Source organism: Pempheris klunzingeri, chromosome 3 (genome assembly GCF_042242105.1).
Source record: "Pempheris klunzingeri isolate RE-2024b chromosome 3, fPemKlu1.hap1, whole genome shotgun sequence".
Lineage (NCBI taxonomy): Eukaryota > Metazoa > Chordata > Actinopteri > Acropomatiformes > Pempheridae > Pempheris > Pempheris klunzingeri.
The window spans coordinates 6,314,430-6,330,213 of record NC_092014.1 but is presented as its reverse complement, the minus strand read 5'-3'; the positions used below and the strand labels follow the sequence as shown (position 1 = coordinate 6,330,213).

At 41.8% G+C, this 15,784-nt stretch overlaps 1 protein-coding gene across 3 annotated transcripts; it reads left to right on the top strand.

Moving 5' to 3' along the window:
* Positions 1–1,299: 1,299 nt before the first annotated feature.
* sh2d3a (SH2 domain containing 3A) lies at positions 1,300–15,664 on the top strand. Of its 3 annotated transcripts, XM_070854264.1 has the most exons (17): positions 1,300–1,335; positions 1,902–1,960; positions 2,088–2,242; positions 7,444–7,483; positions 7,650–7,766; positions 8,333–8,476; positions 9,006–9,298; positions 9,394–9,479; positions 10,117–10,236; positions 10,896–11,053; positions 11,148–11,345; positions 12,411–12,572; positions 13,124–13,239; positions 13,441–13,612; positions 13,723–13,834; positions 14,316–14,501; positions 15,243–15,664. In XM_070854264.1, the coding sequence occupies exons 2-17, from the start codon at positions 1,952–1,954 to the stop codon at positions 15,434–15,436; spliced, it is 2,262 nt and encodes a 753-aa protein (XP_070710365.1). In that variant the 5' UTR covers positions 1,300–1,335; positions 1,902–1,951; the 3' UTR covers positions 15,437–15,664. The 3 variants fall into 3 exon arrangements, with proteins under 3 accessions (XP_070710365.1, XP_070710366.1, XP_070710367.1); XM_070854265.1 differs by lacking the exons at positions 1,300–1,335; positions 1,902–1,960; positions 2,088–2,242 and adding an exon at positions 4,717–4,844; XM_070854266.1 differs by lacking the exons at positions 1,300–1,335; positions 1,902–1,960; positions 2,088–2,242 and adding an exon at positions 4,846–4,877 and having other exon boundaries at positions 7,448–7,483.
* The last annotated feature ends 120 nt before the right edge of the window (positions 15,665–15,784 follow it).

The window sequence follows — 15,784 nt, the reverse complement described above, 5'->3', positions numbered from 1 at the left end:
CTAGGTAGCCCCTGCGATCAGTGTATGGTGTGTGAACAGTCCATTTACCATAGAGAACTGAGAGTAAACATCCCTTTTCGGATCCATGTCAAAAGATCTCTGCTAACTGAGGCTAAGTATGGGAACAGGCACTACTGCTACCACGTGCACTACTTTCACCCTCTAGATGTGGAGCAGCAGTACTCACACCGTGGTATTGCTTGAAAAATAGGGAGTGCTCCTTGAACTCATTCAGAAAGAAGAGGCATGTGTCACTAATTGCTTCAACACTAGGTGTCAGGCTTATACTGTATCTCCTGACACACTGTTGGACAGAGGGGTTGCCAGACACCTCACTGCGTACATGCCTGTCTCTGACTTGACATGCTGACAGCTGCCTAACAGTCAAACATTTTTACATCCCCCTTGTTGTTTTTCTGAACTCTATCTCTTTCTCATGACATGCCTCAACCTGTGCTCTCCGCCTCCCGGGAGCTCATGCTAATTCCTGTGTTGTGATTTGCTGTTTTCCTGGGGGTACTGTGTGCCCACTGTGCAATCTGATTGGCTTTTTGAGTGACCCTGCAGGTTTGAGGGGGAGCGGGCTTCCACTATTACCACAAAGAGAAAGTGAGAGGCAGACTTAATGGCAGAGGCTACAACTTAGATAAGAACAGCTGCAAAGAAGGAAGGAAAACAGTGGGGGAAGTGAGACATGAAAGAGGCATTATGAGATAGAAATATTAGAAGGGGGAAGAGAGAAGTACGGATATCCCAGAGTGCCTCGTTGGACCCTGTAAACAGGTAGGTGAGACATACTGTAGCTGCTGCAAAGCAAACAACACAAGAGTTTCCTGCTTCTGTGTCTGGTTGGGTGATTTCTGAAAGTAAGCTGATTTACTCCATGTATACTTTCCTCAGAAACTTGTACATAAAACATGTACAAGCATGTGTGTGTGTGTGTGTATGTGTTGGTATGTAATCAGTATCTCCTCTGCCTTTGCTGTTCAGACATGAATAATCGCTCCATTGCCTGGTGGCTGAGACAGATCGGCCTACCCCAGTACACCAAGACACTAGAGAGTGAATATTACGGTCTGGAGGTACGTGAGTGTGCAAGATGCATCTGTATGTGCCTGTTGATATCCCTTCTTTCTTCTGTTTTGTGCTTCAGTCGTCACAATTCTAACTGTCTCTTTATTTCTTCATCACTCTCCCTGTTCTCGCCCCCCCTCCAGGGTTTGCTGAATGTAACAGATGGAGAACTGAAAGATGCAGGGATAGAGGATGCAACACACAGAGAAACGATCCTCAGTCAGCTTTCAAGACACCGACAGACACTGGACCCGCACTCTGGTGAAATTCACGGGTCACGTGTAAACACACATGCACACAGGAGCTGGGCTCTAATTCAATAACTCATTCTAAAAATGTTTTAATTAGATGTTTTCAAGAAGACAACCAGTCCTCAGGAGCCCAGAAAGCTCCAGACTGATTGTTCTGTGTAAATTGAAAAACTGTTGCGCTAAATATGCAGCACAATAAAGCACAACATAAATCAATAACAGTCTTAACACCAGCTTGATTATTTTGTACAAGGCTTTGCATATATTTGCACTATGTCATATATATTGACATAAGTGCAAATACAATGTCTGATTTTTGTACACAGATACCAAAACATGTTTTTCAACATAGCAGCAGCAAGTGGTATTCAGCTAGTCTGGCTCTATTTGAAAGTGACAAAGAACCTCTAAAGCCCTTATAATACTTTATAAATTAAGCAACACTTTATATCTCATTTGTTTCAGCTTCATATTTAACAGCCAGGCATGAGAGTGGTACAGACCATCTCTTCTTTAATTCTCTGCTAAAGAGCATTTTGCACACAACTATTTAAAATGTTCTTTTGTCCCCCCCAGGTGTGCGAGTGGAGCGCAGGGTGAGCCGAAAGTACTCCCTGGGATCCTCTATGGATCTGGTGAGAGCACTACATACTGCGGCATCACAAACCTGTGACTGCACAGAGCAGTAGATGTCTCCTCACAACAGAGACAATATGATCAGCAGGACTCTCTGCTCGTTTGGGTTTCTACCATTTGCTGCAGGTGAAGCCGAGGAAGGATCTGTTCCGTCAGAGTGTCCTGCCCCGCCTCCATCGTGCTGATAAGAAACATCGTCTTTCTGCCTCCTGTTCCCAGCTCCGCCCCCTGAATGAGGACAACACTATCAACGAGACAGAGCGCTGTCAGGACAAACACAGGTAAGCTGACCCACAATGGGTGTTTCAGGTGTATGTGTGTGTGTGTGTCCATGATAGTGACATGTTTGAGAGGTCCACTCGTACCATGTACCACACTAATGTTTGGCTAATAATTTACTAGTGCCTCATAAAATGTATGTCAGAGTGTGTGTATGGTGAAGTAGGTGCACACATCAACCAGCTGTGTATAAACAGGCTGAAAAGCTCATATGAATGAAAAGTCTTTATGGATATAAAATAACATCTTGATATTACTTCACCTACTTTTAATCGACCAGGCCTCCGGCAGCTTTTTGATGACTAACATTATAAACAACACACCTTGGGACTTTGATATTTTGGACACACTTCCCTCCCAGTGAGAAGTCAAGGACTGAGTGACACATGCCGGCGTCTGGGTTTGTGAGTCTTTACAGAGAAGACTGTTCAGTGCAGGATAATTCCCAGCATTAAAGGTCCAGTTCACCTAAAACACAAAAATAGGCTCACTCTATCCATAGTGCTAGGGCACCACTGTTGAGTTGTTGTTTTGTTAGGTTAATTGGTGACTTTAAGTTGCCTGTAGGTGTAAATGTGAGCGTGTCGTCTGTCTCTATGCGTCAGCCCTGTGATTGACTGGCGACCAGTCCAGGGTGTGCTCTTGCCCAAAGTCAGCTAGGATTCGGCTCCCGCCCCCTCCCCCACGACCCTTAAGGATAAATGGTATAGATAATGGATAAATCTGAGATTTCTGCTGCCACCACAATTCAAAGGGAGTGTCTGCAAGTTGTTTTTGCAGAAACACTGTTCCAGTAAATCTGGATAATTACAGACCTGACTGTTCAGTTTTCATGGGAATTACTTTCTACTAAAGAAATAGTCCCTGGGAAAATGGTTGACAAAAAGGTTTGTGGATTATCCCAATTAATCATTGGCATTGCCCTGAAAAAAAAGACTATTCAGTGCAGCCATCATCATAAATGGAATTTAACTGACCTGCATTTCACTGGGATGGAGGCACTGGTGTAAGGAGGCATGAAAACCGCAAACCAAGTGAGAAATTTCTTTTTGTAATTTGGATGAATCTGTAATTTGTATTTGGCAAAGAAACATCTCTGCATTCTTCATTGTTCAAAAAACAACAAATGTGATATAACTGAATGCCTGAGATTCAACTCTGGGTTGAAGTTTAATTTTATATCCAAAGTTAGTTTTACTTCCTGTTTAGCATCCCATAATATATGTGAACGGTCTCATTCGTGGCCGCAAACCCTCCAAAATAATCCTAAAGATTTTCCACATTTAACCATTATGCATATGAGTCATTGCCTTTTGTAATGGCTACTTGCTCACTGCTGCAACAAATCTGAAGGCTCACCATTGTAACATGTATCTAAAAAAATATACTTTACTCTTAAAGAGTCGGTTCACTGAAGTTAGAAAAACTGTGCTCACTTACCTCTATTGGTTTCCAGCCATAGCCTATAAAAATAATTATCTAATAATTGCTGATTATTTTTCTGTCAATCTCGTAAACACTGAAATCACTTTACAGCTCTATGAAATACTGCAGGGAAAAATGCAAAAACATCAAAAAGCAGAAAGAACAGATTTTACTGAAGCCCATGTGTGCAGTTGTATTATTAGACATTATAGTGACACAATGCTGTTTGATTTTTGCAATTTAGGTGAACCAGCCCTTTATATCTTGTTAGCTTGTTTCCTTTCAGGTATCAGTGACTTGTATCCCAGGAGAAATACACATGGGATATTCTAGTTTTTTTCTTTAAATGTAACATCTGACAAGTGCTGTAAGTGTATAAATGGAGGCTGTCAAGTTCAGGCACATCTCTGCTCAGCAGTCTTAAACCTCAGGCTGCTCAAGAGGTTGTAAACCAAACATTTGGGTCTCAACGAAGCAGATAGTTCCGGTCCTCTGCTCTGATTGGCTGACACACGCTCGACATCAGGTGAGACATCTGATTAACACACTTGACCGCACAACAGATAGATATTAATGCGCTGTCACAAAATCTCAGGCACTAGCGGCTTTTTAAACTAGTTAACATCAGAGAACATATCTATAAGTAGAATTTAACCGACAATTATTGGTTATTTAAAGATTCATTTGAGAATTTGTGTGGCTGTCGTGGACTAGTTCTTTTATGACCCGAGAACAGCCTCTGTGGTGGAATGACAGTTTGTGAAATAAAAAAAGTCAGTCAGGTCGACATGGGAACATTTTAAGAGACTAAATCAGTAGCATATGTGGGATTTACCGTCCGTACATGCACCTACAGTCTAACAGTAACTGTAGCCAGGTGATGTGTTACCTTGGCTTGTGTAGGTATCCGAGGAATGCCGGGCAGATAGCGGTGTTTCAGCGCCGGGGCCCGGGGCGGGGAGAGGAGGGGTTTTGGAAAAACTTGTGGAAACAAGTCCGAAACTCCTGGGCAGGGAGGAGGAGCGGGGGGGGGGCAGGCTAGGAGGGACCGGAGCGGAGAAGGGCTTGAGGAGCACGACTCCTCAGCTGTTTTGTTTTTTTTTTTGGTGGCGGTTTAACTTTGGACCACAAGCCGTAAAAACATGAGGAAGAGGAGCGGGCAGTGAGGAGCAGTGACAGGTAGGACCGTTGGCCGCTGCCGTTCGAATCTACGTCAACAACGCTCAGAGTTCTTTAATTAGCGCGAGACGTTCGATTACTTTTTTTTTTTTACCGTTTGTTGAACCTCTGATGTGCGGCAACGTTTCTCTCTTAACACTCATTTCTCGTCCTTACACAAGCTGTTAAACATTTTTGTCTGCTTTTTAGGCCAAAAACAGAGTCAAACAGTGGTTTGGTTAACTTCGTGCTACCTGTAGCCGCGTCAGCTAGTGTTAACTACCTGTTGCACAACTCGGAACCGCCGTCGCTCCAAGTCGGAGCAAATTTTAGCTTGTTGTGAAGTAAAATTTAACTCAGATGAAAACCAGTTGGTTGGTGAAGCTGAATTTAAGTGTTTGAAGCGTTTCTTTATGAGGTGTCCGGCTGCATTTCTCAATAGTGGCTCTCCATTAGTGTGCACAGGTGTTTCAGGTCTGTCACCTGGGCCAACGCCCCTCAAACAGGATGTTACACCTTCTTACCTCATTTAAAAAAAACCCTTAAAACTGTGATTTAACAGGATGTCTGTGGATTGATGTGTATGTTCTTGCTGCTGTGTGTGTTCTTTAATTGTGACCATACAATTGCCATTATATTTGGTACATCTAGATAATTCAGTCAGACACAACAGGCCTTAATGCTTATTTATGAGGGCTCAATGCAGAGTTTTTGTTAAAAACAGTTTTTAAAAGGTTAACAAGGTTTACAAATATTTTATCCACCCCATTTAGGTAATAAAGTAAACTAGGGAACCCACCTGAGTATAGTGCAAGACACTTAATGATAATGATAGTAATGATAATACATTATTTATAGACCACTTTTCTAGATGGTGACATTTTAGATGGGTTTGGTTAGTTAAATGAGAACAATACACAAGTGTAAAATATTAGTGCAGAGCTGAAATGATTAGTTGATTAATTCATTAGCCATTAAACAGAATCCATCAGCAGCTAATGATAACATGCCAAACCTATCCCAGGTCCAGCTTGCCAGTCGTGAGAGTTTACTGTTTTGCATTGTTTGAGATAGCATATGTTTGGGTTTCAGACTGTCAGACATAACATAACAAATTCAAGACGCCACCTTGGGTTTTATGAAATTATGATGGCCATTTTTCACTATTTTGAGATTTTACAGACCTAACAATTAATTTTGAAAACAGTTGGCAGATTAGTCAGTAATGCAGAAGGTCAGTGGGCACAGCCGGAGCTACAGTGCCACCGAGGTCATGTGCTTGTTATTTTTGTCTGGGAGGTTTTAACCTCGGATGGCTTTATATAATCTACAGTTAAAACATAGAAGTGTTAGGTATTTTTTAGACTGACTTCTGTACTTGGAGAGTTTGCGATAAAACATGTAGCATTTTTCCACTAGAAATGTATTACTGGCAGCTTAGACAGACCTATGAAATAGCATTTAGTCAACAAAATTACTTTCATAACTTCCTTGGAAGGTTGCTGAAAAGAATTGTGAAATCGGGTACTAGTCATAGGAAAAAAGGCAGATTCAGATTATTATTTTCAAACTATTTATTATATATATATATATATATATATATATATATATATATTATTTTCATTAATTTTTGTTTAGTTGTGTTTTTGTTTAAAGGCATAAACTAAGCACAACTAGTGTGTTAGCCAGTGTTTCCCAATCCTGGCCCTGGAGGCCCACTGCCCTGCATTTTTTAGATGTTTCTCTGGTCCAACACACCTGATTCAAATGATCAGCTTGTCATCATTTTCCACAGAAGCCTGAAAACAACACATTCATTTGAATCAGGTGTGTTGGAGCAGGGAAACATTTAAAATATGCAGGGCAGTGGGGCTTCAGGACCAGGATTGGGAAACGCTGTCATAGGCCTTTGTTGTTATCCAGATACCCTTGAAAGAACTTCTCTAAACCTTGCAGAAAATAAAAATGATCAGCAAACTCAATAAGTAAAATATGAAAGGTGTGCATGATTTAAAAAAAGTTTAGGCATTTGTTTTGACTTGACTTTTGTCTGGGGAGTGGTTCGATTTATAAATTACTGGTATGACCCAGTTTGTGTAATAATGGCAGGAGTGGTTATGAATTGAATTGTAAGCCATGTGGTGTATTTGTTGTGTGCAAGTTATACTCAGGGTCAAATGGGGTAAACAAGGACACCCCACACCATTGTTTGAACACATCCCTCCAAAAATCTGTAAGCTCATGACTTGTACCACGTTGTTTACGCAGGTTCACACACACAGAGACATAGATGCAGATTTACTAGACTGAGTAATAGTTCATTAGATGGTTAGGAGTTATCTAGTTAAGCCCTGCTGTGAGTTCTCTGACCTGTCCATCTGTGAGTCTTGTATTTACAGAGGCAGGAAGGTGGAAGCTTGGGGAGGAAGGAAGGAGGAAAAACAGGCAGGCTATTAAAAGTCCCTCAGTTTATGTGGCGTTAATGACTGGCCCAGACCTTGGCAGTGGCCTTCAATCCTTGTACTGTTCATGTTCAAAGGAAAAACATGGCACCATCATCTGTGGCTCCCTGGGGTGAGTTTAGTAGCGGCCAAATCACCTCTTCTCTCCTGTTTTTCAGCAAGAGGAGGAGTGTCAGCGCATACTTTAGCCAGCTGAAGGTAAGAGGTTAAGCAAACGCCCTCTTTGTCTCTCTCAGTTGCTCTTTCTAGCTGCCTATTTTTTTCTACATATTTTCCTTCAAACCATCTGACATAGAATAGGTGAGCATAGAAAACATGCAGGGTAACTCTGGTCTCTGCTGTGCTTCTGCTCTGTGTGTTGTAGTTATTTGGTGGTCGGAGAGAGATGGAGTCATTGAAGAAGGAGCTGGAGGAGGAGTTGAAGCTCAGCACCGATGACCCAAGGGGCCATGCATGGTACCATGGACCGCTGAGCCGAGAGGTGCTCAATGGACCATACTATTGTCACTGTATTTAGACATAAAAAATTCTATACACACAATTTAAATGAATAGATTGACTGTTAGATGGCAAATGTGCTTATTTGCTTTGTTTTGTTAAGAAATAGATGAGATCAACTCCAGTCTCATGTCTCAGTGACTGAATATGATGTAGCCACCAGGTGGTTAGCTTAGCTTAGCTTAGCTTAGCATAAAGCTAAGCAAAGCTAAAGACCCAAACTAGGTGTTTCCAGTATTTATACTAAACCACCTGGTGGCCCAAGTTTCTTACATCAGTTGCCATTTTATTAAGTGCACCTAGCTAAAGCTAATGCAGTCTGATATAACAGTCCTCCAATAAATCAATTTTTATGAAGATTATAATGTGTGTTTTGGTTGAAACATTTTAAAAGAGGTATTGATTCAACAGTATGAACATTAGAAACACCTTCATTTTAGATATCTGTACCTAACAAACTCTCAGTAAGATGGCAAATACAAGTAATTCCCATTTCCATGTGAACCTCCATGCCCATCAAACCCAGTTAACCTGCTGACTTGTCTCCAGGCTGCAGAGTCTCTGTTTGAGAGGGACGGAGACTTCCTGGTCCGAGACTCAAGCTCTGCCCCCGGTAGCTATGTTTTGAGCTGCTTTTGGATGAACGGCCCCATGCACTTTAAGATCATACGAGTGATTCTTCGTCCCAAAAAGGTGCGTCTATGATGTGTGTGTCCATGTGTAGCAGGATGGGAATAATCAACTAATTGTTAATATGTCTGTTTTTAGTACATTTTCTGTGCAGACCATCAAACCAGAAACAATCTTGGCAGCTATAATTAGCTTTGATCCACAGCAGCTACAACAATAAGTTGGGGACACAACCCGGAGTCAATACAAAAAAAACATAATGCCAGAAATATTTCCCAATTAATTGACAAAGTGCCGATTGTTTCAAACATAATGAGCATGCAGATCATTAGCAGAGAAGCTGATTGTGCTGCTAAAGTGGTTTGACCTTTTTTTTTAATGGACTTTTGCTTCCTTATTTTAAAATTTAGCTGTAACTGCATTGTAACTGCTATGAGACCAAACTGACCTCCACAATGCTGCAAGCTACACTAGTTACCTTCCCAGTCACTTGGGAATGAGTATTTGTTTGTGAAAAAGTAGATTTTTCTTGGACGATCCCTTTAAAGGCTCTGCTTGCTATATTATGTGTGTGCCTCCATCTGTACGACAGGGATACTCTCGGGAGCTGTTCCAGTTTGAGGAGGATCGCTTTGACAATGTTCCTGCTCTCATCCGATTCTATGTGGGCGGGCGTCGGCCCATCTCCCAGGCCTCAGGCGCTGTGATCTTTCACCCAATCACACGGACGCTTCCTCTGCGTGTCATCACAGAGCGACATGCAACACCCAAAAGCAGCAACAGCAGTAGAGGTGCAGTTGGAGAAAAACACAATGAAGCCAACAAAAGACGCAGCTTTTGCTCTGCACACTCCGACACACTGCAGGTCATCAATCCACTCCTAAGGTGGGATGAAGTCTGTTGAAATGTAGTGTAGAAACATACTCCATGTACACAAATCCAGGTAAATATTCTCATGAGCTTTGTTTTATGCGTGGCAGGAGTGGAAGTCAGCCTGCCAACTTGGAGAATTTGGGACGGAGGCCTTCACTTCAGTCTGCACAATCTGACAGCAACCTACGAACTGGTATATTATCATACACATGCAGCCTCTACATACATGTGGCTGCCATCACTCAGCCCTGATGTCCACTGGATGCAGCTCTGTCACAGCTTCTGGAGACAAGCCACTGTCATTCATCTGTCCAAGAGACGCATGAGTAGAGTGTTGCTTGTGGCTCATGTGGTGGTGTTTCCAATCCTATATCTTAGGTTTTAGTTTTATCTCTGAAGTGTGTATTTCACTTGTAAATGTACATAAGTTCTAATGTTTACTGATAGTTGATGCAAAATTAATAGTTCATGATGTGAGTACCGTCAAAAGATCTGTTTCTTCATTTCTTATAAATGACCTTCAAAGTTGTTTTCAATATGCTAAAACACAGAAATACCAGCAAAACAACTCTGTAGTGGATATGTGGCTGCTGAAGATCAGACTGCTGGAAGATTTCTAATTTATGTTTGTGGACATTTGAACTGAACTGTTACACAACAGAGACTACAACTAGTGGACATTTGGAGGCAGCTTCCTCTCCTGATGCTCAGCCAATAATGTATTTCCAGAGCTGATTTGAGAGGAAGCGTAGAGCAAAGCCATCATCAGAACACACAGAATGCTTATGACGTTGTGGTCTTTATCTTCGAACCTCCTGTTGTCACTCCAGGCGTCCCCCAGAACACTCAGTCAGAGGACACTGGCCCCGTGCCCATTTCCCCAGTGTTTCGCACTGGCAGTGAACCCCTGCTGAGCCCCCGACCACGACATACACGCCCCTCCCATCCAGGTAATGTGCACGATATTTTAATGCTTTTTATTTATGGTGAGATAAAAAAAAAAAAGGAAAAAAACGCCACAAAATACTTAACAGCTGTGACACAATACACAATTACACCTAAGGCAGAATACCCATTTAAAAATAACTTGGCCTGTTTGCTGAGCACAAAACCAGAGCAGTATGCATAATGGAAGATTACTGTTGATATGTTGTTGAGTATCCCTTCACAGGATGCAGTGTGTTTGCAGGGACATATGCATGTATGTTTTAGTTCAGGCATACTTCTGAAATTAATCATCCTGCCAGGCACACGGAGAACTTTTATTTGCTGCTTATTTAAATGTAGTTGTTCACTTAAAACTAGTAAAACTCTCAGAAACTCTCAAATAGCGGGTTTGCCATGATTTCATGCACTACAAACTCCTCAACCTTGTTCAGAGTGACACATCAGCAGTGTCAGTTCTAGTATGAAGAGTGCTACACAAGGCCGTAGCTACCACTTAGGATACTGCCACGTTCTCATTTTTGTTCTGTGAATTTGTAGGTTCTTGCAACCTGAAAGGACTTTTTATTCTCCACTAAAAAGTTTGTCTCAACTTGTGAGTGTGATTGAGCAGGCAGCTTAAGGGTTCAAGTACCACAGTTGACTCCTTCTCCCGTCCTTGCAGGTGGTGGTGTAACTCTGAGAGGTTCGGATGGACAGCTGCACCCCAGAGCTCCTCCTAAACCTCTCAGGGTCTCTGCTGTCTTCCCCAACGCCATCCCTCCGCCACCCACAGACCGGGACGTTGACCCCTCTTCTTTCTACGATGAGCTGGTCGTCCAGGTAAAGAACCCCCTGCTCATTTGATCATGTTTTTTTTTGTCATCTGTTTTTCTGTACATCCTCTATGGAGAGTTTGTGTCCACTTGCTGCACAGGTGCCACAACAGCGGAAGGGTCACGTGGACCGACTGCGTGCAGAGGAGAAGTGGCAGAGCCGCGCTCGCCTCACAGAGACTTCCTTTGGCTTTCTGGAAGCACAGGAGAACGAAGCGCCATTACCGCTGCTGCCTGGCAAAGAACGTCATATGAAGACAGCAGAGGAAGTGGAAGACTGGCATTTTGAAAAGCCTCATGTTTGTATACATTTTTATTTATTTTTTTTTTCACAGTTTATAGTTTTCACATTTATTTCTGGTTTCTTGCAAGTATTAGCTCCTTAATGACAAACCATGTCCACTGTACAGTTTTTAAATACATGCATCACAATTGTAGCTTTTCAGATGTTCCTTTCCTACTGTTTCAGGCAGCCATTGTTTTCCATTCATTTCCTTCTAATATAAAAAGCAGACTCTCATTTTTGTCAAAGGTGTGTACTGTTGCCATGCAAAGTAGCGAGGAATTTTCATATCAAATTGCAATTAAAATGAAATCATTAGGTGATTAGTGAGTCAACAAAGAATTATTCAGCAAATAAAAAAGTCTTTTCTAAAAATGGCAAAAATTCTGTAGTTCCAACCCCTCAAATGTGACTGTTTGCTGGTTTTCGTATTTCACAGTAAATTCGATTTCTGATTGGTTTTGGGCTGTTGGTTGGACAAAAATGGCATTTTCAAGATGACGTGCTGGCTTCCAAAATAATTTTGATGGACATTATCGAAAATGTTTTGATGTTTTACAGACCAAATAGTTAAGCTATCTATACCATCCTAAAATAGTGTGAGGTGATTTACAGGAATGTAATAATTATCCTAAAATCCCACAACTTTAAAGGTGGTGATTAAGAGAACTTGATCAGGATTATAATCTTGTAAATGTGTGTAGCAATCTGAGCTCCCCTGTGTATCTGCAACCTCAGCATCATAAAAGGAAACTTTCCATGCTCCTAGATGGACCATGACTTTTGTTCAATCTGACACATTCCTCAGAGAATCTATTTATCAATTCTCATGTTGTTTCTAACCTGTGAGGGCTGAATTACTGACTTATTGTCAGCCACCAGATGTCAGAGTGATGCCCTGTAACAGCTGTCTGTTTTAAAAGTGCTTTTTTAAAGTTTTTCTTATGATTTAGAAAGCAACAGCTTCACCAGATATTCAGTGGCCTCAGTAATTAACAACTCCTCATACAGTATGCAACAGCACAGAGGGTCAGTTGTGTACTAATGTTGTGTTGTTGATATCCTTCTTACACCATCATAGGTGGAATTGCACTCGTGTTTCCAGGTGGATCAGTTTGAGTCACTGCTCCTGCCGGAGAACAACCGACCTCTGGAGCCCAACGTCCTGCTGGCACTCAAAGAGCTCTTCAACCGCTCAAACACTGAGACCATGGCTCTGCACATGCTCAGTGTTGACTGCCAGGTAGCTCTCAATCATCTGCCTTTGTGCCAAGTAGAGAATCAGAATCAATATTTGCTTTTTATTTGCACAATTCATAAATGCAAAATAAAGGTAACAGCCAATCAAATGTTCAAATCAAATGCAAATAATTGGCAAATATGATGAATAATATGTTAGCTAAAGCAACAAATCATTTAGAATAGGGCAGTTTTAGCTTAGATATCTTGGATACTGATTTGTCTCAAATATCTGATTTGTTCTCCAGCTATCTAGAACCTACTTTTAAAAATCCAGAAGTCTCTAAGTTGGTTACATCATACATACAAAATTTGATAAATGGCTTTAATTTTGTGTTTAATGAGCTAAAGTGAGGAATTTTTACTTCTGTCTTTTGTGTAAGTCCAAGTTATCATTGTTGGTAGTTTGATAATTGTGGGTTCTTGTGTATGTGGTGTTTTCAGTAAACTCTACAAACCAAACTCCCACTTACTAAGAGTACCTTGAATAATCACTCAGAGAACTAGATTCTAAACCTGATCGGCCATTGATTTGTCTCTGTTGTGGTACTGCAGGTAGCACGCATCGTTGGGGTGACTGATGAGCAAAAGAGGCTTATGGGAGTTGGATCAGGGCTGGAGCTTGTCACTTTGCCACACGGAGGCCAGTTACGACAGGATCTGTTGGAAAGGTACATGAAGCTGACACACTTAAAAACAGACAAATGGAAATAGATGGATTCAAGACTTGAATTATATATTTTCTGACTCTATCTGGCCGGATACCACTAGTGGTAAGTGAGGAAACTGTCCCTCACCAGCTGCTTTATTCTTCTGCACACTTACACACACACACACACACCTCTAATCGATGAATCTTTGTTTTTTTTAAGGCATCATCTTATAGCACTGGGAGTCGCAGTGGACATCCTGGGCTGCACAGGGACAGTCAGCCAGAGGGCAGCAGTTTTACATAAATTAATCTTATTGGCTCAGGCCCTGAAAGAAAACACCCACAACCTCTACTCCTTCTCAGCTGTGATGAAGGCTCTGGAGATGCCTCAGGTGGTGTAATTATGACAAAAATGTGCTTGCACTATGTAAACTTAGGAGAAGTGAAAGCTGGTTCAAGTTTTCCAACCATCTCGGTATGTTATGTCCTCGGACACATGCAGATAATGCGACTGGAGATGACATGGCGAGCGCTGAGGAGGAACCACACAGAGACTGCAGTTTTATATGAAAAGAAACTCAAACCCTTCATGAACTTGCTGAACGAGGGCGACAGTAAGTGGGTGTTACATTACAGTACATTTATCTGGCAGATACTTCTATTCAGTGCCACTTTTCAAACCCAGATGCTATTATAAATTGGAGGTGTAGCCTCTAATCCAATTAGATGGAAGTGCTGACATCAGCTATTGAGGTGTAGAAAGAATTGATGAACAGAACTACTGATAGCAGCTGTGGTCATTTTGTTTTGTTTGTATCCAGTGTAAGATTAAACAGACTGAGGGAGAAAAAAGCCGCATTTGAAATTGATCCCATCACTTGAGAGTTTATCAGACTGCCCACAGCTCCCTCTGGAGCCACAAAACAGACCTGTTAACCTGCGTAAAATCAGCACACTTCCCCTTTAACTAACTAGTAAAAACACCTGTTACTCCAGGCAGGTTAAAACAGGTGCTACATAAATAGCACTATAACCCAGTAGTAATGTATTGAGTTGAGTCTTATGTGTTCTCTGTGTTCATATGTTCTTCTTTAGACTCTGAAGTCCACGGCCCCATAGCTGTGCCACACCTGGTTCCTCTGGTGATGGTGATGGAGGGTGAGGACCCGGTGGAGAACAGTGAGCGAGGCTGTCAGCTTCTCTACGATGTCCTCCAATCTGCTCGCAGTGCTGCGCTACATGCACAAGATTATCAGCAGCACGCACACTCTCTGCTCACAGGTACACACATGCACGTACAGTAATGGCCTCTTTGTGTAGACACGGTTACAGACAAAGAATATTACTGTATTCTTATCCTAAAACTCTCTGAACTGCTGAGTGTCACCTGGTCATGAGGAGAGTGAGTGCATTAGGAAATTTTGATCATTGGATCATTGTTTTGTTTCAACATCAAGAGGATGTGATTGTCACAGAGATTGATGAGAGATTTTACAGCTAGCGATGCTTTACTTTTTGTGTTAAAAGGAGGAGTTGCCACGCAAAAATATGTCAATAAAATTGAAAAAGAAAACAGCAACCCAATGATATGGTGACCAGAATAATGAGTTTACTTTAGTTAAATATAGTGTCTTGTACATTATTTATAGTCACTTAGTGACTAGTTGATTTCTGTAACAGTTTCATTCAGATTTGAGGCATCGCACTGTAATTAGGGTTTTCCCTGCTGTCGACAAAGGCAGACTTTCTGTTCAGTACTTATACGACAGGTCCGGGCCACTGAGAGTTAAGTTTGTTAAGTCACTGGGAAAGTGCAAGACAATTAGCAAATGCAACAAATTCTCTGAAATCATTCGTACATGCCCCTTGAAAATGAATCTGTTCGTATGAGGCCTATTGTAAGGTAGCAGAAGTTAAAAAGAAAAAAGAAAAAATTCTACTCAAAGACGCTATACATTGTGAAACTGATGTATAATTTGTGGTTTCACATCTGAATAAATGTCCATCACTCTGCATGTGCAGGAGACTGGGAGCCCATCCCCGAGCTGCTGGAGGCTTTCCGGACAGAGTTCGCCCTGCGGCTGTTCTGGGGTCAGTCGGGGGCAGCAGCTGACAGAAAGGAACGCTACGAGAAGTTTGACAAGATTCTTTGTGTCCTCTCGGATAAACTGGAACCCGTGGAGATCACCCCACAACAGCCTGACTCTCTAACCTGAGCCACAGGGCCTGCTTCACTGAGTGAAAGGTGAAATCAGCACTTTCTTCACAGGAGGAAAGTAAGAAGCACAGATGAAAATGAAATGTTTTTAGTTGAGCCTCAGCGTGTTTTGGTGGCGAAGGCAGAGTCCTCACCCCCGAGATCACATATGCATAAAGGGAAAAGTTATTTTTGAGATGAGAGAGACTGTCAAGCGGCAACTTCACTTATAAAAGACTGAATTACATCTGGGATGTGTAGGTCTTTACTGTGAAAAGCGCTGCGTTGTATTCATTTTCCCTTTTCAGGGAATCTGAAATTGTTTACCCAAAAACCTGCATCTGTTTACTTCAATTCTTTGTATACT

What these genes read in the sequence shown, in the direction of transcription:
- sh2d3a (XM_070854264.1), top strand. An exon ending in CATACTTTAGCCAGCTGAAG is followed by an intron (nt 7,484 to 7,649) that starts GTAAGAGGTTAA and finishes TGTGTGTTGTAG; the next exon opens with TTATTTGGTGGTCGGAGAGA. An exon ending in CGACAGGATCTGTTGGAAAG is followed by an intron (nt 13,240 to 13,440) that starts GTACATGAAGCT and finishes GTTTTTTTTAAG; the next exon opens with GCATCATCTTATAGCACTGG.